Source organism: Balaenoptera physalus, assembly GCF_965194825.1.
Source record: "Balaenoptera physalus genome assembly, chromosome: 15".
Classification (NCBI taxonomy): domain Eukaryota; kingdom Metazoa; phylum Chordata; class Mammalia; order Artiodactyla; family Balaenopteridae; genus Balaenoptera; species Balaenoptera physalus.
In genome coordinates this window covers 45,579,673-45,606,521 of record NC_138894.1, presented here as the reverse complement: position 1 = coordinate 45,606,521, position 26,849 = coordinate 45,579,673, and the positions used below count along the sequence as shown (strand labels likewise).

General features: G+C 39.8%; 1 protein-coding gene across 4 annotated transcripts in view; it reads left to right on the top strand.

Moving 5' to 3' along the window:
• Positions 1-11,511: 11,511 nt before the first annotated feature.
• COMMD1 (copper metabolism domain containing 1) overlaps positions 11,512-26,849 on the top strand; it is a 148,416-nt gene continuing 133,078 nt past the window's right edge. For 3 of the 4 annotated variants that reach the window (XR_014253966.1, XR_014253967.1, XR_014253968.1), the window contains exon 1: positions 11,512-11,727. Coding sequence is in view for 1 of the 4 variants with exons in the window: in XM_082426667.1 (XP_082282793.1) it covers positions 11,551-11,727 (177 nt within the window). In the remaining 3 variants the exon portion in view is untranslated. The remainder of the gene's footprint in view (positions 11,728-26,849) is intronic. The other variant, XM_082426667.1, reaches the window with a different exon arrangement.

Genomic DNA, 26,849 nt, shown 5'->3' with positions numbered 1-26,849 from the left:
ATGGACACTTAGGTTGCTTCCACATATATATATATATTTTTTTAAAGAACATTTATTTATTTATTTTTGGCTACGTTGGGTCTTCGTTGCTGCACGCGGGCTTTCTCTAGTTGCGGGAGCTGGGGCTACTCTTCGTTGCGGTGCGCCGGCTTCCATTGCGGTGGCTTCTTTTGTTGCGGAGCACGGCCTCTAGGTGCGCGGGCTTCGGGGCTTCCGTAGCTGTGGCTCGTGGGCTCTAGAGCGCAGACTCAGTAGTTGTAGCGCACCGGCTTCTCTGCTCCGCGGCATGTGGGATATTCCCGGACCAGGGCTCGAGCCCGTGTCCCCTGCAATGGCAGGCGGATTCTTAAGCACTGTGCCACCAGGGAAGCCCAATATCTTGACTAATGTAAATAATGCTGCTATGAACATTGGGGTGCATGTATCTTTGGGAATTAGTGTTTTATCTTCTTCAGATACATGCGGAGAAATGGAATTGCTGAGTCATATGGTAGTTCTATATTTAGTCTTTTGAGAAACCTCAATGTAGTCTTCCACAGTGGCTGCACCAATTTACATTCCCACTAACATCCTTGCCAATATTTGTGTTCTTTTTGATGCTAGCCATTCTGACAGGTGTGAGGTGATACCTCATTGTGGTTTTGATTTGCATTTCTCTGATGATTTGCGATGTTGAGCATCTTTTCACAAGAAGAATGTCGTCTATTCAGGTCTTCCGCCCATTTTTTAATTGGGTTCCTTTTTTTTTTGGTACCGAATTGTATGAGCCGTTTATATTATAATTTTGGATATTAACCCCATATTGGTCATATCATATCATTTGCAAATATTTTCTTCCACTCAATAGATCGTCTTTTCATTTTGTCAGTGGTTTCCTTTGCTGTGCAAAAAAGCTTTTAAGTTTAATTAGGTCCCATTTGTTTATTTTTGCTTTTGTTTCCTTGTGACTGCTTTTCTTTGATTTAGATGTTGGAGTTGGTTGTTGAATATTGATTGATACTAGGTGGTAGTTAGAAATTTAAATATACACTGGTTAAATACCAGAGAATCTTAAAAGTTTTGGACCTGTGATTGCCTACCAAATCAGGACTGCCTGTCCAGTTAGTACAGTGCCTTAGTTTTACAGTATTTTCTCCTGCATAACATAGCCACTGACTCTTAGGGAGCCTGAACATTTTCATAACAATCATTTAGTTCAGTTATGTGCTAGTTGCAGTGCTAAACCCTTTACACGTTTCATCTCATTTAATACTCTCAATCCTATGAAGTAGGTGTCTTTATCTTTTTTGGTAGGAGATAAGGGATCGAAGCACAGAGAGAACTGAAGCCCAAGGTAAACCTGTAAATAAATGGAAGAAGTATTCCAATAGAGCAACGACTTCAGAGGTCATGAGCTAAACTGCTGGGCTTTTTTTACTTCTATGTTTTAATATGAAAATAATGCAGGTGACGTTCTTTCGATATTCGTTCACAAATAGTTACTTAACATCCATAAAATGATGGATGCCTGGGATAAGTTCAAGGACAGTTGTTCATAGTACTTAATCCTGTGATCCTTAGGAGCTTTTACACTCACTCAGGATACTGGCTGTAGAAGATGAAGCTTCTTAGGTGCTCTGAGATCCATAAGTCTAGGGCTGATTTCTCTTCAAAGGAGCAGATTACTTCTATGCAGCCCACAAACATGCTATGATTATTTGTTAAAACAACTAGTGTAGTATGATGGAAACAAGTGTGATGATGATGGAAATAGCATTAATTTGGGGGCTCAACGTTCTGGCTTGAGTTCCACTTCTGCTACGTATTAGCTATGTAATCTTGGGCGAGTCATTTAAGTTCTCTGGGTCTCATTTTCCTCATCTATAAAATAAGAAGGTTGAATTAGATGGCTTCTAAAGGCTTATTAAACTACTAGTTTTATCAGTGTGAGGAGAAGACCTGTCAGCCAGAAAGGACAAAGCAGAATTTGGAAGATGCCATTATTGGCTTTTGGGGACGGTCTCCATAGGTATGACAATTGCTTTAATTATCTGAGAGGTTTCAAGTTATAAATACATATTTTTCTTTTTCTGTGACAACTGATATTGGAATTATTTTTCTTCCTAGGATTAAGCAATAATAAATGCTGAACATTTGATTGCTTAAAAGTATTGATGTACACTAATTCTCCATTAGAATGGGATTTCAATAAGTATTAAAACATACAACTTTTGTAGGATACTTTATAGATACAAAGCACTGTTGCTAGTGAAGGATAGACATGTTGGAAAAATTCCTACTGCATCAGATCCAAGCAGAGTTAAGACATATGTGGGAATGCTGGCAATAACAGTAGCCTTATATAGAATTTCTCTAATGATCTGTAAAATAGTTTTTATAAAACAATAATATTTGGCCAACCATCCAATTGAGGATTCTCCTCTCTAGGATGGATGCTGAACCATGTTCTAAGCCCTCAATAATAAGAGCGAGCCAGGCACCGTTTTGGATTGGAAAAGGAGGCAGGAATGTGTTTAACTTTTCTCTCTTAGGTTTTCACTCCATCTCAAAGACAGTTTTTTTTAAAATTATTTATTTATTTATGGCTGTGTTGGGTCTTCGTTTCTGTGCGAGGGCTTTCTCTAATTGCGGCAAGTGGGGGCCACTCTTCATCGCGGTGCGCGGGCCTCTCACTATCGCGGCCTCTCTTGTTGCGGAGCACAAGCTCCAGACGCGCAGGCTCAGTAATTGTGGCTCACGGGCCTAGTTGCTCCGCGGAATGTGGGATCCTCCCAGACCAGGGCTCGAACCCGTGTCCCCTGCATTGGCAGGCAGATTCTCAACCACTGCACCACCAGGGAAGCCCGCACAGACAATTTTTTAATTGTTATTTTTATTATCCATATTTCTTCTCTTCTGAATCAGTTTATGTTGTTGAGACCACCATTAAGCTCTGTTTTCCTAAACCATATTGTTTGCACCATTCTTTTTTAAAGTTTGGCTTGCAATATGTTAACCTGAAGCAGGGGCCTGTTTTCCTTAAATACATTTTGATTTTTCTAATTTTCTTTGAAAGGTTTCTAGTTCACATTTTTATCACTTTCTAACCCTCCCAGTTATAAGATTTCTGTCTGAAAATGGGAGAAGGAAAAACCAAAGGGGGGTGCTGGAAAACTTAGAAGTTTTGTGATCTATTATAAGTAAACAAGTAACCAGATGTCCTATCTAAAAACAGAAATGAACTAATATTTAATTATTGTAGTACTGTCCAGAGCCATAGAAGTTGCAAATTTGTGGACAAAATAGATGACTGTTATTTTGGAGGTCTAGGGTGTGGAGGGACACAGCACAAAAAGAGAGGCAGCAAACACTGGATACCTCCTGATGGAACACGAAACAAGCTGAACCTGAGTCTAATCAAGTTCCTAGATCTAACTACAAATTTACAGATTTGTAGGACATACAAGGATAGAAGAATATATTTTTTAAAAATGATACCATGAGGATATAATCAATAAAATCTAAATCATGGGAAACTCATTAGGACAAATGATCTACAAATGAATTGCAAGAAAATGAAAACAAAAACAATGAAGTCGGAAGGGGAACCTGTAGGTAATTGCATTTGGCTGGCTAATCAACTACTTAAATATTCAGACAAACAGTTAAAAAATATGAAGTTTGGGCTTCCCTGGTGGCGCAGTGGTTTAGAATCTGCCTGCCAATGCAGAGGACACGGGTTCGAGCCCTGGTCTGGGAGGATCCCACATTCCGCGGAGCAACTAGGCCCGTGAGCCACAACTACTGAGCCTGCGCGTTTGGAGCCTGTGCTCCGCAACAAGAGAGGCCGCGATAGTGAGAGGCCCGCGCACCGCGATGAAGAGTGGCCCCCACTTGCCGCAACTAGAGAAAGCCCTCGCACAGAAACGAAGACCCAACACAGCCAAAAATAAATAAATAAAAATTTAAAAAAAAAATATGAAGTTTGTAAGACAATCGGAAATTTGAATACTGATTGATACTCAATGATTGATTATAAAGAAAGTATTTTTTTAATGTAGAATATGAAAAAATGTATTATGGTTTTTTTAAAGAGCCTTTATCTTTTAGAGAAGCATATTGAAATATTTACAGATAAACTGCTATGGTATCTGGGATTTTCCAAATAAAAGAGAAGGGTGAAGTGGATGGGAGTAGAAAGGAAACAAGATAGGCAGTGTGTTGGTATTCATTGAAGTTGGTGATGGGGACATGGGAGCTCATTATACTATTGTTTTTACTTTTTATGTGTTTGAAATTTTCCATGAGAAAATGTTTTTTAAAAATGTTTGGCTATTCAAGAAGAAAACAAGACTAGATTTCTCCATGTATTTTCCATCTTTCCAAATTCAATCCCATTGAAATCTTTGAGTCTGAATTTGAATTAAAATACTTTAAAATGCAGAATGAGAGTTTTGTTCTGTGGCAGTTTCATTCCAAATGCTTGCTGTGATAGTTATCTTGATTAACACAGCTCATTAAAGGATAAAATAACACAAGATACATAGAGATGTAGCCCACAAATAAATGAGCCCCCGTATGCTCTGAACCATCATCTACTCTGTCACCTAAACCAGAAACCTGAGAGTCATTCCTTTCCCTCTTCCCTCATCCAAACGCTGCTAATTTTACCTCCTTTATGTCAAAAATCCATCTTATATTCTCCATCCTAAGTGCAGCTCCCTTAGATCAGACCCACATCATCATCAGTTTGATTACTGTGATAGTCTAGCTTTTGGCCTCCCTTGCTCCTTCAGTTCATTGCCACACCACTACCACAAAGGAATCTTAAAAGCTCAAATCTGATCTTGTTATTACTCTTCTGCTTAAAACCTTTCAGTGACTCTTCAAGGACCAGATATAAAAATCAGCATTACATGTAAACTTTCCATCTCTATGACCGAGGCCCTGTCTATCTTTCCAGGTTTATTATCCTAGGATCCTGGTTCCACTTTGCTACTGTAGAGGGGGAAGCTATGTATTTTTCTTTCTACCCGTCTAGGTGCTTGGCTGGGGCTCTGTAACAAAAGATAGATAACAAGAGAAAAGCATACAGATTTATTTAATGTAAGTTTTATGTGGCAGGAGAGCCTTGATAAGGAAATTAAGACTTGAAGAAGTGGTTAAAACTGCGTGTTGCCGTGATTTGATGAAGAGTGGAAAGTTGTGGGAGAATGTGATGGGACAAAAGGATATGAGCTAAGGGTAGTCAACTAGGAAAACTTAGTAAAGCCTGGTCCTCCCTCTATCTTTGGAGGTAAGAATGCTCTGGGTATAGGGAGGGTACCTCTCACATGAGGGTCTTATGACCTGCTTCAGGGGAGACGGGGGAGGTCAGAGAATCCTTCTTGCACCTGTCGTTTCTCAAGTTCCTTCAAATATTCAATATGCCAAGGTGCCATATTTTGGGGTAGTGTGTCTTGAATCCTATCATTACACTATGGGGTTCCTAGTGTACCTCAATACACCACTGTGTTTTGTGCTTGCATATATAGGGATGTGCTATTTCACCCGCAACATACCTGGCTATTCACATTAAGCCTTTCTTTGACTGACTCAGACTGAGTTAATAATTATTTTCTTTCTTTCACCACCAATTCTGATAGCTACTTCTAGGTACTAAGTAGTAACAACCCTTAGTTCATTGCATTTTAATAATTTATTGATATAGAGGAGGAAAAAATAATTTTCCCTCCCACTTTTCTGTTCTGGCTGGGACCCCTGTATCAAAAGACAGATTAATGAGAAAAACAGAGGTTTATTAACATGTATACCTCATGTATACATGTGACATACCCAGGGAAAAATGAATAACTCAAAGCAGTGGCTTAGAACTCCTGTTTATATACCATCTTCAGCCAAAGACAAAAGAAAGGACCATGTCCAGGAGCTCATTTATGGAGAGATGACAGGGAAAAACATGGTAAACAAGAGTAAGTTATTGCAGATTTAAGTCGGTGCATTCTCCATTGATAAGGGTCTAAAGTTGTCTTCTGGGATTGGTTTTTGTACTTTCTGGTAGACAGGGAAGGAGGGACACCTTTGAAAACGTATGTCCTGCTTTAGGTGAATAGGAGAAGGGCTGTGAGCTTTCCTTGTATCTGCTTATTCTCAGTTGCCTTCAGCTCAGAAGAATCCTTATGCCAAAGTGGTATATTTTGGGGTGGCATATTCTGCTACCCTTCATTTACATATTATTTTCCTTTACCAGAATGTAAGATTTTAGAGCAGAGTGTCTTATTCATTCTGTATCCCCTGGAGCCTAGCAGAATGATTGGCACAAAGCTCTCAACCAATATCTGTTGAGTGGAGAGTGAATGGAGATTAAAGTAGAACTGGAAAAGGCAGAGGAGAGACAGGGAGCAAGGAGAGTTTATTGCAAAACTTAGGGGCCCCTGTATTTCCACATTATTTCAGTTCACATTTTAAATTTTAACATTTTGCAGAGCTGGAAAATCTTATAAAAACATGTATTGCTGGCCTGAGACCAAACAGCCTGTAAGCCATAATAGGAGCAGTTTAATAGGGGAAGCGACTAGTTGCTTGATGAGACTTATAATGGGAACCTATTTGACCACAATGAAAAGGAAACCTGTTTAGCAGAAGGGCCGCTAGTTAGATGCTTATAATTTCCTTTGAGCCAAGGCTCAGGGTATTTTCCTTGCTGTTGTCTCACAGCAATTAGGCAATTCTTTTAATAGGCTTGCGTCCAGGTTTATCATCTGCGAAACAGGTTGTGTTTTGAAATTTAATAAAATAAAGCTTGTGCTTTGATCCTTTTGTTTGAAACGCATTCTAAAAATGCGGCTGTTACCAGCCTTGAACAGTTACATTGGCAATAGCAGCCCCTGGTGGCACAGGGATGATTTTCTTTTATTGGTCACCTTGGTGTTTTGGAACTTGTAGGCTCAGGCAAGCCCTGTGTTAAAAAACCAAATTCAACTGAGTAAATTTTAAAGATTTTACTGGATTTATTCAGTGATTCATGAATCAGGCAACATCCAATCTAGCAAGTAGAAAGTAGCTCCAAGGAGCTGTACAAAATGAAAGACTTTTATAGACAGAAGGGAGCGGGAACATGGAAGTTACACTAGACAAAAAAGAAGGTTGGTTATTACAAGGTCACCTTTGTTTAGGGGATGGCAGGGATCTATCAGTTTACCTAACTGGTGTTGATTAGGAGATTCCCAATTGGTAATTAAGTCTCAGTTTGGTGATGTGGAGCTTAGCATAAGTGACTCCATTTTGGGCCTCCTTTCTTATTTTTAACAAGTGATATGTCCAGGTGTAACATACATTGGAATAAAAGTTGAATAATGATAGTGATATGCAGAATTTCCCCCTGCTTCTAATAAAAGAGCAATCTATTTATTGTAAGGATTAATTAGAACTGGGAGTACTAAGAGAGAGTTCTTAGAACCAGTGGAAAACTAGCAGGCTTACAGAAACTTCAGAGGGGTAAATTAACCCCTAAATATTGTAGACTACATTTGGTGTGTATTTGCATTTTGGGGAGAAAATATCTGAGGCTTCTATAAGATTCTGAAAGCATCTAATTTTATCAAAATGGTTATGAAACACTATGTAAGGTGTGTGGCTTTTCTCAGTAATGTGGAACACATGTTCTTTAAAGCTTTTCATTAAAAGAATTCTGATTTTAGGATGCACATCTTTTTTTAAAACTGAAATATAGTTGATTTACAGTATTGTGTTAGTTTCAGGTATATAACAAAGTGATTCAGCTATATATATATTTTTTTCCAGATTATTTTCCATTATAGGTTATTATGAGATATTGAATATGGTTCCCTGTGCTATACAGTAAATTCTTGTTGCTATCTATTTTATGTATAGTAGTTTGTACCTGTTAATCCCATATTCCTAATTTATCTCTCCCTTCCTTTCCTCTTTGGTAATCATAAGTTTGTTTTCTATGTCTGTGGGTCTGTTTTTGTTTTGTATATAAGTTCATTTGTATCATTTTTTTTTTTTAGATTCACATATAAGCAATACCATATGATATTTGTCTTTCTTTGTCTGGCTTACTTTACTTAGTATGATATTCTCTAGGTCCATCCGTGTTGCTGTAAATGGCAATATTTCATTTTTTATGGCTGAGTAATATTCCATTATTCCAGTAATATTCCAATATTATGTGTGTCTGTATACATATATATGTGTGTCTGTATACATATATATGTACATATATATACCACATCTTCTTAAACCAATTGTCTGTTGATGGGCACTTTATTTATTTATTTTTATTGGCTGCGCAGTGCGGCTTATGGGATCTCACTCAGTTCCCCCACCAGGGATTGAACCTGGGCCACGTCAGTGAAAGCCCAGAATCCTAACCACTAGGCCACCAGGCAACTCCTGATGGGCACTTTATCTTTTCATTAAATAACTTTTTATTACAACAATATTACATGTACACTGTAGACATTTAGAAAAATCAGGTAAGCAGAAAGAAGCAAATAGAAGCCATCTGCTCAGAGATATACTTCATAACCATGTTGGTAAATAACTTTCCAGACTTTTTCTAGGCAGGTTGATAGATTCAACTATATAAACCTAAGGAACATATTGCAATGTAAGTGACAAACATTAGTATTACTAATGTATAAAGAGCTGTTAGAAATCACTGAAGTGACAAACCTCTATAGAAGGTGGACAAGGAAATGGGAAGAAATACAAGCAGTCAATAACTATATATAAAAAAGTCCTCACGTAAAGGTGGTTGTTTAAAACAAGACAGCAGGCCCCAAATGGAGTCACTTATGCTAAACCAGCCCCACATCACCAAACCGAGAATTACAGTTTCACCTTTCCCAGAAATGGAATCTTAAACCAGCCAATCAGGAACCGCCTAATCAGCACTAGTTAGGTAATCTGCCTGATAGATCCCTGACGTCCCCTAAAGGAAGGTGACCTTGTAATAACCAACCTGCTTTTTTGTTTTGAGGTACAACTTCCTTATTCTCACTCCCTTCTGCCTATAAAAGTCTTTCATTTTGTACAGCTCCTTGGAGCACCTTTCTAGCTGAGATTGGATGCTTCCCTATTCATGAATTGTTGAATAAAGCCAATAAGACCTTTAAAATTTACAGAGTTGAATTTTGTGTTTTTAACAGTTCAAAAGGTACCAACTTCCATTTTTAAAATACATAAGTCCTGGGGATGTAATGTACAGCATGTTAATTATAGTTAATAATAGTGCATTGTCTTTTTTTTGGCCGAGCTGTGTGGCTTGTGGGATCTTAGTTCCCCAAACAGGGATTGAACCCAGGCCCTCGCAGTGAAAGCGAGGAGTCCTAACCACTGGACAGCCAGGGAATTCCTGAAAGTTGCTAAGAAAGTTAATCTTAAAAGCTCTCATCACGGGCTTCCCAGGTGGACGTAGTGGTTGAGAATCTGCCTGCCAATGCAGGGCACACGGGTTCGAGCCCTGGTCTGGGAAGATCCCACATGCCGCGGAGCGACTAGGCCCGTGATCCACAATTGCTGAGCCTGCGCGCGTCTGGAGCCTGTGCTCCGCAACAAGAGAGGCCGCGATAGTGAGAGGCCCGCGCACCGCGATGAAGAGTGGCCCCCACTTGCCGCAAATGGAGAAAGCCCTGGCACAGAAACGAAAACCCAACACAGCCATAAATATAAAAATAAATAAATAAATTAAAAAAAAAAAAAAAAGCTCTCATCACAAGGAAAAAAAAATGTAGCTGTGTGGTGATGGATGTTAACTTATTGCAGCGATCATTTTGCAATATATACAAATATGGAATCATTATGCTGTACACTTGAAACTAACATAATGTTATATTGTCAATTATATAAATTAAAAAAATTCACTCTCAAAATTTAAGAAATACATATTAAAACAATAAGATAGTACTTCTTATGTATCAGATAGCAAATATTCTAAAGAATAATACCAGTCAGTGTTAGCAAGATTTCATGGAAATAAATGGGTACAGCCTTTCTGGTGGGTAATTTGGAAGTCATGTGCTTCATAGTGCTTTCTATCCACTCACCACCCTTATATTACTTTTTCCCTTACATGGACCATTCTCTGCAACTCCTGCAGGCACACTTAACAGGATGTATAGTTTATCTCTAGGTTTGTTTTTCTTGGAGTTCTGAAAGCATCTCTGAATTTGCTTTTTAGAAAATTAATTCCTTTAGGGAAAGAAATATCTTATATCTTTTCTAGTATAAAGAATACCTCCTGACTTCAGGCAAATGCTGGATAAATATTAGTTAAAGTAGTCTAGATCATTGATTCTCAGTAGGGTGGCATTATTTCGAAAGGGGTATTTCAGTTGTCACAATAATGGAGGGGGAGGAATGGCCCAGGCTGGACAGGCACCAAGGATACAAGACATCTTGCCATGCAGGGGACATTCGTGTAGGTGAAAAACCTACCTGTTTATTATTGTCTGAGCCTGAAATGTAACATTTATACATTGAAATGCATATATTATAACTTTCTTTCCTTTTATTTTTATCCTAAATTACAGTTAGGTCATTATATTGATTTTTAAATTGAGATATAATTCACATACTGTGAAGTTCATTTTCTTTTGAAGTGTACAATTCAGTGGGTTTAGTATATTCACAAAGTTGTACAATCATAGCCACTGTCTAATTCTAGAACACTTTCATCATCCCCAAAAGAAACCCATTAACAGTCATTCTCCATTCCCCACTCCTCCAGTTGCTGGCAACCATTAATCTACTTTCTGTGTCTATAGCTTTGCCTGTTCTGCACATTTCATATAAATGGGATCATACAATATCTGGCCCTTTATGTTTGTCTTCTTAAACTTAGCATGTTTTTAAGGCTCATCCATGTTGCAGCATGTATCAGTAACTCATTCCTTTTTATTGGTGAATAATATATTGATTTTTGGAAATTATATGGGTAAGAAGTTATATTATCTATGCACTTTATTTCAGGATGGTAAAGAAAGTGTTAACAAAATATTTGTTATAGAAAGGAACATTGGATCAGAGCCACTAATCTAGCTGGAAAGACAAGACACATGTATGTAAAAAGGCAATTAACAACCCAAGAAAACATACTACCAGGGTATAGTTAAATTTTTCGTGGACAAAGGTGCACAGGTAAGGATTAGGCAGAGATCAGATTTGAGTGATAGATCCTTTTCAGTTAATGGATTGGCAAAGCTTGCAGTGAGATACAGCCATCCGAAAGTTAAACTGCCACCCGCATAGGATGCTACTCCATCTAAAGTAATCTCCACTGAGCAATTTTTTCTTCGACAAGCCCCTGGAGTGATGAAGGAAATCAGCGGAAGCAAAGTGAGCGGTCTGGAACTTAATGGATTGATAGCTCCGCGGTGGCAAACCTAAGGGTCGGGTTTTGCTGAGCTGGGAGGGGCCAACACCGACCCCTGCTGGAACTCCGCCGCCGCTTTCCTCTCGCGCCTTTGTCCAGCTGTTTAGGCCCATATCGGCTGCCGTGGCAGGGCCACGCTCAACTGTTGGGGGGCGGGGTCTCCGTCAACTATGGCGGGCGAGCTTGAGGGATCTAAGCCGCTGAGCGGGTTGCTGAGCGGCCTGGCTCAGGACGCTTTCCATGGGCACCCGGGCATCACGGAGGAGCTGCTGCGGAGCCAGCTCTATCCGGAGGTGCCCCCTGAGGAGTTCCGCCCCTTTATGGCGAAGATGAAGGGGATTCTTAAGGTACCGGTACTCCCTGCAGCCTCCGCCGCGGAGCCGAATCTCTTCCCCGCCGCCGTCCGACTCGTCCCCCCAGAAGCTGAAAGGCTTCCCTCCTCAGACCTCCACTCCAGGGGCTCCACATTACGCTCCTTCAGATCCCCTGCACTCGCTCTGTCCCTTTTCTCACTTTCTTAGGGCTCCCCGCAGCAGCGCTAACCGACACCCACCGGAGAAAACTCTTGGGTTTTGCCTCCAGACACTTCTGTCTTGTGTAGGTCACGATTTCTAGTTGCCTCGGCGGATCTGTGCGCTCCATACTTTTTAAAATTAAGAGCGATCAAGCTATCAGCTTTCCCTGGCCGTGGAAGTGTTAAAGAATGTTAAAGTGATCATGTGTATGTCGGGATAAGGGGTGGGTTAGCCGGAGTGAACCCCTGTCAAGCAGTCCACTGTATGGTTAAGAGAGCACGTTCATCAGCTGGAAGTCAAAGCGTAGCTCAGCCTGTCCAATAGAAATGTAATGAGAGCCAAACATGTAATTTTACAATTTCTAGTAGCCACATTAAAAAAGTAAAAAGAAAAAAGTGAAATTAATTTTAACATTTTGTTTAACCTAGTATATCCAAAGTATTATCTCTTCACGTGTAATCAACATACAAAATATTAATGAGATGTTTTATATTATTTTTTTCACTAAGTCTTTGAAACCTGGTGAGTATTTTACACTTAAAGCACATGTCAGTTTGGACTAGTCACATTCCAAGTGCTCAACAGTCACTTGTGGCTAATGGCTACCATATTGGACAACACTGGTTTAGACTAAGAACTAGTGATAGGACTGAATCTAGTAATTAGTGTACTCTAGAGATAATCTGTAAAAATTATTTTTGTGGGCCTCCTATGTGTTAGGAACTCTGTTAGACATGTTATATTTTATTTAATTTGTTTCTTGCAAAAACCTTAGGTGGTGTACACCCATTTTAAAGATTAGGAAACAGGCTCAAGGAGTCTAAGCATTTAGCCTAAACGTTCCACTTTGATTAAAGTCAGTGTTGAAATTTCATCTGTTACCCTTTTGCAGTTACTGTGTTTCAAAACTGCTTATTATACCTTAAAAAGGCAGTTATTTTTTTTTTTAAAGATTTTTTTGTTGTTATGGACCATTTTTAAAGTCTTTATTGAATTTGTTACTATATATATATATTTACATCTTTATTGGAGTATAATTGCTTTACAATGCTGTGTTAGTTTCTGCTGTATAACAAAGTGAATCAGCTATATGTATACATATACCCCCATATCCCCTCCCTCTTGAACCTCCCTCCCACCCTCCCTATTCCACCCCTCTAGGTGGTCACAAAGCACCAAGCTGATCTCCCTGTGCTATGCGGCTGCTTCCCACTAGCTATTTTACATTTGGTAGTGTATATATGTCCATGCCACTCTCTCACTTCGTCCCAGCTTCCCCTTCCCCCCAGCCCCGCCACCCCCAAGTCCTCAAGTCCGTTCTCTACATCTGCGTCTTTATTCCTGTCCTGCCCCTAGGTTCATCAGAACCATTTTTTTTAAGATTCCATATATATGTGTTAGCATACAGTATTTGTTTTTCTCTTTCTGACTTGCTTCACTCTGTATGACAGACTCTAGGTCCATCCACCTCACTACAAATAACTCATTTCTTTTTTATGGCTGAGTAATATTCCATTGTATATATGTGCCACATCTACTTTATCCATTCATCCATCAGTGGACACTTAGGTTGCTTCCATGTCCTGGCTATTGTAAATAGTGCTGCAATGAACATCGTAGTACATGTCTCTTTTTGAATTATGGTTATGAATTTGTTACAATATTGCTTCTGTTTTATGTTTCGGTTTTTTGGCCACGAGGCATGTGGGATCTTAGCTCCCCAACCAGGGATTGAACCCTCACCCCCTGCATTAGAAGGTGAAGTCTTAACCACTGGACCACCAGGGAATTCCCCTATGTTTCTTTTTTTAAAACTGCTTTTGCTTAGAGGATTTGAATCTGGAAAAAAAAAGCAAAGCAATTATTTCATAGAAAGTAAATGGATTGCCTCATAGAAATGTAAGGAGTAATATCTCATATGTGATTCTAGACATTCTAAGTAATTTTAGTTGATATCATAAATCACTAGTGAATACCTTGTATTTCTATCAAATATTACTCTTTGAGTGGTCAGAAAAGGTTTCCTAGAGAATTTGACATCTTACCTGAGTTTCTGAAGTGTTTGCTAGGCCTACAGGGGATGAGGATAAGGGACTGCAGGCCGAAAAGCAAGAACAGCACTTGTGTAGGCAATGTCTTAGGATTTCTAAATATTGGGGGCTACTTCTCTCTAGGTGGCCCATATTTTGATTCTTTTGTTTTGTTATGAGATAAAAATTGCAGTATACTGCGAGAAAAGATTGTCTAGAAACTCTCTCTCTTATTTTCTTTAAAATACATTGCTAAATAATATCTAGGTCTTGCTCTCACTATTTTTAGTCCTCTGCCTGAAGCTAGAATACTTAAGTTTTCTGAGTGGTTTTTGAGTAGCATGGTTCTTTTGATATTGGGAGTAGAATAGAAGATTTGCCTGTGCCTGGCAGCACAGCCCCTGCACAGCTGATTGGTCTGAGGTACCAAGGGAAATAGCCTTCGATTGTTTGACTTAGGGCTGAAACTATGAGCTCAAGATAACATCTAGTTACAATCTTCATTTACCTTACAAGCAACACTGAGGGATAAAACATCTCTCTAATTCTTATGGAAACATAAAAAGCAAACATGATTTTTAAACAAAAAGGCTTTGAGCAGAGATGGAATGTCTAGCTGCAATAAAAGAGAACATACACAAATAAACATGATGCAAGGATGCTGTAGCATTGAAGTAGAGGTCTGAGTAGACTACTGTGGACAGAAAAGCGATATTAGTTCCTTCTGGCAGATTTCTTGGAGATGCCGTTTTTGTTGTTTTTTTTCCCCCCAAAATAATTATTTATTTATTTAAGGCTGCGTTGGGTCTTCGTTGCTGCGCGCAGGCTTTCTCTAGTTGCGGCGAGCGGGGGCTACACTTCGTTGCGGTGCGCGGGCTTCTCGCTGCGGTGGCTTCTCTTGTTGCGGAGCACGGGCTCTAGGCGCGTGGGCTTCAGTATTCGTGGTGCGCAGGCTCAGTAGTTGTGGCGCACGGGCTTAGTTCCTCCGCGATATGCGGGATCTTCCCGGACCAGGGCTCGAAGCCGTGTTCCCTGCGTTGGCAGGCGGATTCTTAACCACTGCGCCACCAGGGAAGCCCCCATTTTTGCTGCTCTTGAAGAACGTGTAGAGTATTTTAGACTGAAATGAAGGGCAACCACATAGGGCATTTAGGCTAAGAAAGTAGCTGAGGTGGGGCAGGAAAATGTGGAGCAGCTTCAAGAAATGGTGAATAGCCCAATTTGACCAATGCATGGCCATACCCAATGTGGAGTATTGGTGTAGGAGGCAAGAAAAAGTGAAACAACTTTTTTATTCCTACTAACCTTTACTCCTGCATTTTTAGCAGGGTATTTTTTTTTCCCTTCAATTAAAAATATTTTGGTAAAATACATAAAACGTAAAATTTATTGCCTTACCCATTTTAAAGTATACAGTTCATTGGTATTAAATACATTCATAATGTTGTGCATCCATCACAACCATCTGTATCTGTAACTCTTTTCATCTTGTAAAACTGAAACTCTGTACCATTAAACAATGACTCCCTATAAACCACTCCCCCACTCCCCACCAGCCCCCACCATTCTACTTTCTGTCTATAATTTTGACTACTCTAAGTATCTCATATAAGTGGAATCATACAGTATTTGTCTTTATTGTGACTGTCTTATTTCATTCAGCATAATGTCTTTAAGGTTCATCCATGTTGTGGTATATGTCAGAAATTCCTTACTTTTTAAGACTGAATAATAGTCCATTGTATGTATATACCACATTTTGCTTATCCATTCACCTGTCAGTGGACACTTAGGTTGCTTCCTTGTTTTAGCTATTGTGAATAATGTTGCTATGAACATGGGTGTACAAATACTGCTTTGAAACCCTGCTTTCAATTCTTTGGGGTATATACCCAGAAGTGGGATTGCTGGATCATATGGTAATTCTGTTTTTAATTTTTTGAGGAACTGCCATTCTGTTTTCAACAGCAGCTGTGTCATTTTACATTCCCACCAACAGTGTACAAGAATTCCAATTTCTTCACATCCTTACCAGTTATTTTCTGTGTGTGTGTGTGTGTGTGTGTGTGTTTTGCTAGTAGCCATACTAATGAGTATGAAGTGAGCAGGTTATATGTTTTTACATATTGATGAGAGCACAGGTCAAAACAGTTTTTTCTTTTGTCTGTGGAATCTCAACAATCTTGAATTCAACATGCAGGCTAGAATAAAAGCAGTGAGGAAAAATACTAAAGAAAAAAATGTAGGAGTCTAAGCAGAGGGAAAAAACTGAGGATAAAAATGGAGTAGTATCTCAATTGTCATTTGGTGGCCATACCTTTCAATCATCTATAGAACATCAAGTTCCGTAAAGAGAGTGAAAGTGAAAAGGGACAACAGGGATAGGAGGAAAGGAAAGGAGGGATGCGTAACTCCCGGCAGGGTATGGGCAGTGGGTACACATTAATAATCTCCTTATTGTCAGCTGCTTGCATTCATTTATTCATAGCCTGTGTTTCAAGTTCAGGTGCTTCCTGAGCTGTAGCCTTTCCCTCTAATCTTCACGTTCTTTGCCCGGGTGTAGTGTACTGATTGCTCACATTTGTACTGGTTCCTGTTTTCCACTTGAACTGGAGCTTTTCTACCCTACTTGGCTGGGACATTGACCCTCTGTAGCTTTGCCTGTTGATCACAAAAGGACAAACCCTTCATCTGCTTGTAGATACGTGAAGCTGACTGTTCACTTGATTTAGTTGTATTTTTTGGTATCTCCTGTGAAGCAGTGAAATCAGTGAATTGAGAGTGGTGTGTTTAGTTAGGGAAATGACATCCTATATAAATACTCTGCCTTTTTAAAAAAAAATATTTATTTATTTATTTATTTAGGCTGTGCCAGGTTTTAGTTGGGGCACACGTGATCTTTAGTTGCGGGATCACGGCATGTGGGATCTTTAGCTGCGGCATGAAAGATCTTTAGTTGTGGCATGTGGGATCTTTTTAGTTGCAGCATGCATGTGGGATCTAATTCCCCAACCAGGGATCGAACCCAGGCTCCCTGCATTGGGAGCTGGGAGTCTTACCCACTGGTCCACCAGGGAAGTCCTACTCTGCCGTTTTTATCTAATTTTTTTTTTGCTCACATTTGGAATTTCAGCTTCTCATAGATATGTATTTGCATACTCTCTATTTCTTGCTCCTGCTGTTAACTTCGCGGGTATGCTCCTTAATTCTAGTTTACTAGAATTCTAGAGAAAGATCTTTAACTATGAAGCTGGATCACAGTTTGTACACTTATGTTCTGTATTCACTACTGCCCTCTGTTGGTGATGATGTTATATTTCATCACTGAAATCTCATGTTAAACAAAAAAAATTTTTTTAATATTTATGTAGGCTCTGCCGGGTCTTAGTTGTGGCATGCAGGCTCTTTAGTTGCGACATGCATGCGGGATCTAGTTCCCCGACCAGGGATCGAACCCGGGCCCCTGTATTGGGAGCGCAGAGTCTTACCCACTGGACCACCAGGGAAGTCCCTAGATCCTGTTTTAGAAGTCTACAAATACATGCGACAGCTTATGGCTTGGCCTTCCTATTCCACTTCTGCCTCCTAGTCTATTCTCAGCACAGCTACCAGTGAACCTCTTTTTCCCCCCAACTTTATTGAGATATAATTGACAAATAAACCAGTGATCTTTTTAAAACATACATCATACCTACTAACTCTCCTGCTTTCAACCATTCCATATTCGTGGCTTCACCTCAAACTTCAAATAAGATCCAGTCCTTTTACCATAGCCTTCAAGTCCTTATGATCTCCCCCTTACCTATTTCTCTGATCTCATTGTCTTATTCCAGCCACACTAATCTTGTCTTTATTTAAACCTGGTAGGTGCTTTCTGAATTTCTTTAGGACCTTTGCAGGTAGTTGTCCATATGCCTGCAGTGCTCTTCCCCCAGATATTCATATGGATTGTTCATTTACTTCATTCATTCTCTACTTAAAAGTGATTTCCTATGAGGTCTTCCCTGATCTATACAAAGAGCCTCACCCTTCCTCTCCACTGTTTTTGCCCTGCTTTGCTTATCTTCATACTTAGCACTAACTGAAATTATGTACTTATTAGCTTGTTTATTTGTTGACTCCCCTATTAGAATGTAAGCATTAAGAAGGCAGGACTTTATTATTATTTTTTCCTTTTTTATCACTAACACCTAAAACTGTTTCTGGCATGTGATATGCACTTAGTAAAAATCTGTAGAAAATGTGAATGAATGAATAGTGCTTAAATGTGGAGATTGCCATTGAAAAGGTAAGCACAGAGAGAAAACCTACACTACTTCTGTATGGGGAGAGCTGGAAGGTATAATACTCTGGAAGGTATAATCAGGGGTCAGCGAACTATGGCCCCTGGGAGAGTCTGGCCTGCAGCCCGTTTTTATAAATACATTTTTATTGGAACATGGCCACATGCTCATTCATTTACATCTTGCCTATGACAGCTTTCACCACTATAATAACAGAGTTGAGTGGTTGTGACAAAGACCTTGTGGCCTTCAAAGCCTAAGATATTTACTATCTGAACCTTTACACAAAAAGTTTGCCGACCCCTGTTTCAGAATGTTCTTAAATTCATAATGTTTGGTATTTGCAAACAATATTGTATATAAATTATAAGTTGGTTACTTGACTCAAATCTAAAATAGGAATATTTAGGAAATAGGGATTATTTGCTCTTATGTCCTCTTGAGGAATTTCACTAGTTTGTTCTTTATGCTCATGAGGTTTGTGGTAAATAAAAAATAAGCTTTAATAATTCTGTAGTACTCAGTGTGTGTTCTTGGTAAAACATGGTTATAATTTTTTTTTAAATTTATTTATTTTATTTATTTATTTTTGGCTGTGTTGGGTTTTCATTGCTGCGCGCGGGCATTCTCTAGTTGTGGCGAGCGGGGTCTACTCTTCATTGTGGTGCACGGGCTTCTCACTGCGGTGGCTTCTCTTGTTGTGGAGCACGGGCTCTAGGCGGGCAGGCTTCAGTAGTTGTGGTGCATGGGCTTCAATAGTTGTGGCTCGCGGGCTCTAGAGCGCAGGCTCAGTAGTTGTGGCCCATGGGCTTAGTTGCTCCACGGCATGTGGGATCTTCCCGGACCAGGGCTTGAACCCGTGTCCCCTGCATTGGCAGGCAGATTCTTAACCACTACGCCACCAGGGAAGTCCCATGGTTATAATTTGAACTTGGAATTTTTCTTCATATTCAGAGGATGTAAAAATTTTTTTTTTAATTAATTAATTTATTTATTTTTGGCTGTGTTGGGCCTTCGTTTCTGTGCGAGGGCTTTCTCTAGTTGCAGTGAGCGGGGGCCACTCTTCATCGCGGTACACGGGCCTCTCACTGTCGCGGCCTCTCTTGTTGCGGAGCACAGGCTCCAGACGCGCAGGCTCAGTAGTTGTGGCTCATGAGCCCAGTTGCTCTGCGGCATGTGGGATCTTCCCAGACCAGGGCTCGAACCCGTGTCCCCTGCATTGGCAGGCAGACTCTCAACCACTGCGCCACCAGGGAAGCTCTAAAATTTTTGTTTATTAATATAATTTAAAATAATATAAAATTTAATGTAAACTTGAGAATCAAGTTTTTACTGTCAACATATGAAAACTGGTTTAAGTTTATTTGAGAAAATAATATCAGTAACATATATTAAGATTTAAAGTAGTAAAAGACTAAGAAATATTTGTATTTTATTTATTTTATTTTATTTATTTATTTTTAAAATTTATTTATTTATATTTGGCTGAGTTGGGTCTTCGTTGCTGTGCGCGGGCTTTCTCTAGTTGTGGCGAACGGGAGCTACTCTTCATTGTGGTTCATGGGCTACTCTTCATTGTGATGCGTGGGCTTCTCATTGCGGTGGCTTTTCTTGTTGTGGAGCACAGGCTCTAGGTGCATGGGCTTCAGTGGTTTTGGCATGCGGGCTCAGTAGTTGTGGCTCGTGGGCTCTAGAGCGCAGGCTCAGTAGTTGTGGTGCACGGGCTTAGTTGCTTCGTGGCATGTGGGATCTTCCCGGACCAGGGATCAAACCCATGTCCCCTGCATCGGCAGGTGGATTCTTAACCACTGTGCCACCAGGGAAGTCCTGAAATATTTGTATTTTAAATACCTGGTTTTGTCTCTTCTCTTGAAGTTATGAAAATTTATAATTTTTTTGAGAGTTAGATTGACTGGAAAGGAAAGACCTGTGGTAATACAGTTTTTGTATCTCTTATAATGGGGATAGGTCATGTGACGTATGCTGGATTTAATTTAATTTTTAATTTTGCACACATTCAGCTACCTATATGCTTTCTCGTAATAATTTTTATTGTAAATATTATTTAAATTTATTAAAGAAAGTATAGAAATTTGAAATGTGTAAAAACACAATATCTGCCGACATGACCATTATTAATATTTTTGTACATTTTATTTATCCAACAAATATTTATTAAGCATACATATTTTTTTAATGGAGAGTAGACTTTTTTAATTGGTGTTTTCACCATTGTGTTTAATGTGTTCATTTAAAATTAGAGCTGGTAAGCAACTCCATGAAAGGAACGTCACTAACTAAATGGTTTATTTTACTCCTCCAGTGTAGTAAAATTTTCAATACATCTTGGTTGTCCTTTTTACAAATCCTCCAGAACCTCACGAAGTGCTTGACCCGTGGTGGACAGTAGTAAATCCATCTTCATTAAGCAGCAAATATTAAAAAATAATTGAAATTCTGTTAGAGGTACTAATTGAAGATATTCTATATTTACTTCACCTGACTCCTAAAACATAAAATAAAAGACAGTGTACAGATACTTAGGCCTGTGTAACAGTGAAGAAAACTCAGCTTGGAAAGAGTTGGTCATTGGCCAACAAGAAATTTCAACAAGTTTAGACTTGATGGGATTCAGTGGCCTCTGGGAGATGGGGATGGGTGGGTGCCCAACCCGGGCACCACCTGGCTTCCCTAAGCATCTTAATTATATACCATGCACTGTGCTTGGGATACAGCAATAAACATCACAGCTATAGTCCCTGCCCCAGTGGATCAGATAGCTCCTGGAGAATATAGGCATTAAGCTAATGGTTAGGGGTATTTGGAAAAGGCAGTCACAGAGTACTCTGTGTCAACTTAAGTAAATTATAGGCAGTTTAGAGTAGCTCCTAGCCCACTTGACAGCGTGAACAAAGAAAGAGAAAAGGGGGGAAAAGTCCTACTTTTTAAAATTTTTTGGCTGCATCGGGTGTTAGTTGCGGCATGTGGGCTCTTCGTTGTGGTGTGTGGGCTCCTCTCTAGTTGTGGCACATGGGGTCCAGAGTGCATGGGCTCTGTAGTTGTGGCACTCGGGCTTTCTAGTTGTGGCACGTGGGCTTAATTGCCCCGCTGCATGTGAGATCTTAGTTGCCCGACCAGGGATCGAACTGGGATCCCCTTCTTTGCAAGATGGATTCTTAACCATTGGAAAACCAGGGAAGTCCCAGTCTTACTTTTTAGATATAGTGGACTAAAAAGAAAAGATAGAAACAGCACAGAACTAACTTCCCCTAGTTGTCTAGCCCTGGTCCCAAGGTTGAGGTTTCTCATGAATATGGCTGATGAAAGTCATGATAATGTCTTTCCTGGATGAGTATATGGCTGCTCTGGGACCTCATTTTCAGTTTCTTGCCTCGATCTTTTGGACCGTATTGGCTGTCAGAGTGTCTCTTGACCAGACCAAAATGTGTGCTGTAGTAGCTCCATCTTCTCACTGGGGCTCAGCTTACTTAACTGTGCCTCTTCTCAGATCCTGAAGCATGTTCTCAAGTAGCTCCTTAAGAAAGGATATATGAGAGGTAATTTTTTTCTTTTTAAGTCATAAAAGATATATTTATTCTAGTCTCACACTTAATTGCTAGTTTGGCTGGGAAGATATTTCTAGGTTGTGAATAATTGAGTCACAGTTTTGAAGGCATTGTTTCATTGAATGTGACCTGTCTTTTTCTCTCTCTGGAAGCTTTTAGGATTTTCTCTTTATCCTTTATTTCCTCGAATGCCATTGATGTATGACTTTCTTTCATTTCATTCTTTGGGCTACTGTGTGCCCTTTCAATCTGGAGACTCATGACCTTTTAGTTCTGGGAAAAGTTGTATTTCTACTTTATTTTCTTTTTTCTTTCTTTTTTTAAAATTGAATTATAATTGTTTTACAATGTTGTGTTAATTTCTGCTGTACAGCAAAGTGACTCAGTTATACATACATATATATATATGTGTGTGTGTGTATATATATATATATATATACACATTCTTTTTTTTAATATATTTATTTTATTTTTGGCTGCTTTGGGTTTTCGTTGCTGCGCGCGGGCTTTCTCTAGTTGTGGTGAGCTGGGGCTACACTTCATTGCGGTGTGCGTGCTTCTCATTGTGGTGGCTTCTCTTGTTGCAGAGCACAGGCTCTCGGCGCGCAGGCTTCAGTAGTTGTGGCATGTGGGCCCAGTAGTTGTGGCTCATGGGCTCTAGAGCGCAGGCTCGTAGTTGTGGCGCACGGGCTTAGTTGCTCCACAGCATGTGGGATCTTCCTGGACGAGGGCTCAAACCCGTGTCCCCTGCATTGGCAGGCGGATTCTTAACCACCGCGCCACCAGGGAAGCCCTACATTCTCTTTTATATTCTTTTCCATTATGGTTTATCCCAGGACATTGAATATAGTTCCCTGTGCTATACAGTAGGACCTTGTTATCCACCCATTCTATATGTAATGGTTTGCCATCTACTAACCGCAAACTCCCAGTCCATCCCTCCCCCACCTCCCCTCCCCCTTGCCAACCACAAGTCTGTTGTCTATGAGTGTGTTTCTGCTTCATAGATAGGTTCATTTGTGTCATATTAGATGCTACATATAAGTGATATCATATGGTATTTGTTTTTCTCTTTCTGACTTACTTCACTTAGTATGACAATCTCTAGTTGCATCCATGTTGATGCAAATGGCATTATTTCGTTCTTTTTTTATGGCTTGAGTATAATTCCGTTGTATCATATCTTCTTCATGTACCATATCTTCTTTATCTATTCATCTGTCAGTGGACATTTAGGTTGGTTATTTTCTTATCTCTTTTTTTCTCTATTCTCCTTCTAGCACTCTGATTTTTCAAATGTTAGACCTTCTAGACTGAATCCTCAAATTTTCTTTTATTTTCTCATTTTCCATTTATTTGTTTTTTCTTCTACTGTTGGATAGATTTCTCAACTTTGCCTTCTAGCCTTTTCTTTTTTGGCTGCACCACACGTTATACAGGATCTTAGTTCCCCAGCCAGAGATTGAACCCACGCTCCCTGCAGTGGAAGTGTGGAGTCTTAACCACTGGACCGCCAGGGAAGTCCCCTTTCTAGCCTTTTAGTTGAATTTTTCATTAGATCATGTTTTTAATTTCCAAGAGTTTTGTTTTGGCATGGACAATATCCTATATTTAGCCAATGTAGGAGAAGAAGAAGTTTTTCCTTGACTCTCTTGGGATTCCTGGCCAGGTCTGAAATTTAAACTGACAAAGACAGATTGACAGGAGAGAAGTGACCAAATTTTTGTTTTTAATACATTAATTTAATTTATTTATTTATTATTTTTGGCTGCCTTCGTTGCTGCGTGTGGGCTTTCTCTAGTTGCGGCGAGCGGGGGCTACTCTTCGTTGCGGTGCATGGGCTTCTCATTGCAGTGGCTTCTCTTGTTGCAGAGCACGGGCTCTAGGTGCGTGGGCTTCAGTAGTTGTGGCTTGTGGGCTCTAGAGCACAGGCTCAGTAGTTGTGGCGCACGGGCTTTGTTGCTCCGTGGCATGTGAGATCTTCCCGGACCAGGGCTCGAACCCGTGTCCCCTGCATTGGCAGGCAGATTCTTAACCACTGCGCCACCAGGGAAGCCCTGAGAAGTGTCCACATTTGTTTAATGTAAGTTTTGTGTGACAAGGGAGCCTTCATAAGGAAATGAAAACCCAAAGAAACAGACCTGAGTATTTTATGATATGTTTGATGACGAGTGGACAGTTCATGGAGAAATAGGATAGGTTAAAGAGTATGAGGTAATTGTAGTAAACTGAGGGAATTTAGCAAGGCCTGTTTGTAGGCTTCTTCTTGGCATTCCTTTGTTTTGCGAGATAAGAATGGACGTTCCATTCCTCTGGGTATAGTGAGGGCACCTCTCACATGAGGGTTTTATGACCTGTTTTGAGGAGAAGGGTTGGTGAGGAGGTCAGGGTGACTTTCCTCCTCTTTCTTTTCTTAAATTACTTCACCTTAAGATATTCAATATGCCAGGGTGCCATAATTTGGGGTAGAATGTCCAGAACCCCATCACCACCAGCCTCTCCTCTCTTTTTTAAAATACAAGGGAGAGCATACAGTACATAATTTTCTGCATTTGGCTTTTAAAAAATTTGACTCTATTTTTTTGAATATGTATTTTTTTCTTTTGGCTGCATTGGGTCTTCGCTGCTGCGCACAGGCTTTCTCTAGTGGCGGTGAGCGTGGGCTACTCTTCGTTGCGGTGAGCGGGCATCTCAATGCGGTGGCTTCTCTTATTGTGGAGCACAGGCTCTAGGCATGCAGGTTTCAGTAGTTGCAGCACACTGGCTCAGTAGTTGCGGCACACGGTCCCTAGAGCGCTTGGGCTTCAGTAGTTGTGGCGCGTGGGCTCAGTAGTTGCAGCACGAGGGCTCTAGGCCGTGTGGGCTTCAGTAGTTGTGGCGCAGGCTTCAGTAGTTGTGGCTCGTAGGCTCTAGAGTGCAGGCTCAGTAGTTGTGGTGCACGGGCTTAGTTGCACCACGGCATCTGGGATCTTCCCGGACCAGGGCTCGAACCCATGTCCCCTGCATTGGCAGGCGGGTTCTTAACCAGTGCGCCACCAGGGAAACCCCAATAACCTGGAAACTTTTGTGGAAAGTATTTATGGTAAAAGCAGAGGCTTAAAAGTGAATTTGGTATCAAGTTTACAAAATGACTCAAGGTCACTGCCCATTAGTGATTTCGTTATTGTTGTCAAAGAATGGTTTTACTAGCTTCTCTTTTGAAATTTATCTTGTGGCATATATGCAGTGAAAAAGCCAGTTGTGAAAAAGCCATAATGCTTTTTTTTTTTTAATTTTTATTTATTATTTATTTATTATGTTTATTTTTGGCTGTGTTGGGTCTTCGTTTCTGTGTGAGGGCTTTCTCCAGTTGCGGCGAGCGGGGGCCACTCTTCATCGCGGTGCGCGGGCCTCTCAGTATCGCGGCCTCTCTTGTTGCGGAGCAGAGGCTCCAGACGCTCAGGCTCAGCAGCTGTGGCTCACGGGCCCAGTGCTCCGCGGCATGTGGGATCTTCCCAGACCAGGGCTCGAACCCGTGTCCCCTGCACTGGCAGGCAGACTCTCAACCACTGCGCCACCAGGGAAGCCCCATAATGCTTTTAAATATTGAGCTTTCTTGTCTCTGCAGTAGGGTTTTTGGATTTATTATATAATGTTAAAAGATTTTACTGTGTAAGATATTTTAAAATCTGGTATTGGCCTTTCTTTACAAATGAAAAGTATGTAAAGCAGTATCTTTTTGATACTTAAGTCAGTTTAAGAACGAACTTCACCCGTATACGTTTTGGACAGTAAATATTAAGTGATAAGAAATTAACTTGAGTATAAAAAAATGGATGCAAAATATCTGGTCTTAACATGTTTAGATCAGGAGACATGAATAGCAGAGACAGAAAACATTTGAGTTATTCTGTCATATTTTCAGGATTCATTTGTCTTCTCTTAACTATAAGCAGTAATTCTCTTTTTCTACTTTAGATGGCAGTAGAATATTGGCTTGCTAGTAACACTGATAAGATATGTTGGAAGCAACGTAATGTTTAAAATGTTCTTTCTCTTGAATTGTTCTAGTTCAGAAAACAAAGTTGGCTACTCAACAATAAGAATTTCTTATCCAAAAGAAGTCTAAATATTTGGTTTGATATTTTGAATTTAGTAATATCATTTTCTGGAAAACTTAAAGCTCTGTAAACAGATTCCTTTTGCTATAGTTCTTTAGGTTTTGTGTAAGTAAATTTTGCTAATTTCATTAATGATTTTTAAAAATTTAACTTTATTTTTATATTTTTAACTGAGATAAGTTGATGTACAGTATTATATAAGTTACAGGTGTACAACATGGTGATTCACAATTTTTAAAGGTTATACTCTATAGTTATTATAAAATATTGGCTATGTTCCCTGTGTTGTACAATATATCCTGTAACTTATTTATTTTGTACATAATAGTTTGTACCTATTAATTCCCAACCCCTATCTTGCCCCTCCCTCACTTTTGGGAATTAAGATAATAACTCATGAGATGTATTCCTACTTCTCTGAAGGATTGGCAAACAACCGTTTGATGTTATGTTTTTTATGTCACTGAACATCACATGATAAAGCAGCAACTGCAGATTACCAGCTAGAATTTGCAGACTATGTGAATAGGCTCAAATGACCTGTAATGAGGTGTTCTGTAAGTTTTTTTCCTTTCTTTCTTCGTTTAGAGTAAAATGCATATTAATTGAAGACCTTTTTTTGGTTCTCCTATCTCAAAGCAGCTATTCTAGGTCTGAAAACTTGACTTGGGTTGAAGGAGTTCCTGGGTAGGAATATTTTTAAAGAAAATTTCTATCTTTGATTTACCTATCAAATACAGTCAGTCCTGCTTATTCATGGCTTCTGCATCATAGGATACAGAAGGACAACTGTACTATGCCATTTCATATAAGAGACTTGAGCATCTGTGATCTGTGGACACCAAGGGACAACTGTATTTATTGAGTCCCTAATGTGCTATACCCTGCTCTGTACACAAAGGTGAATGTGATAGTCCATGTCTTAAAGAATCCTGTATTATATGGTAAATTCCTTAAGAAAGGCATAAATAATGT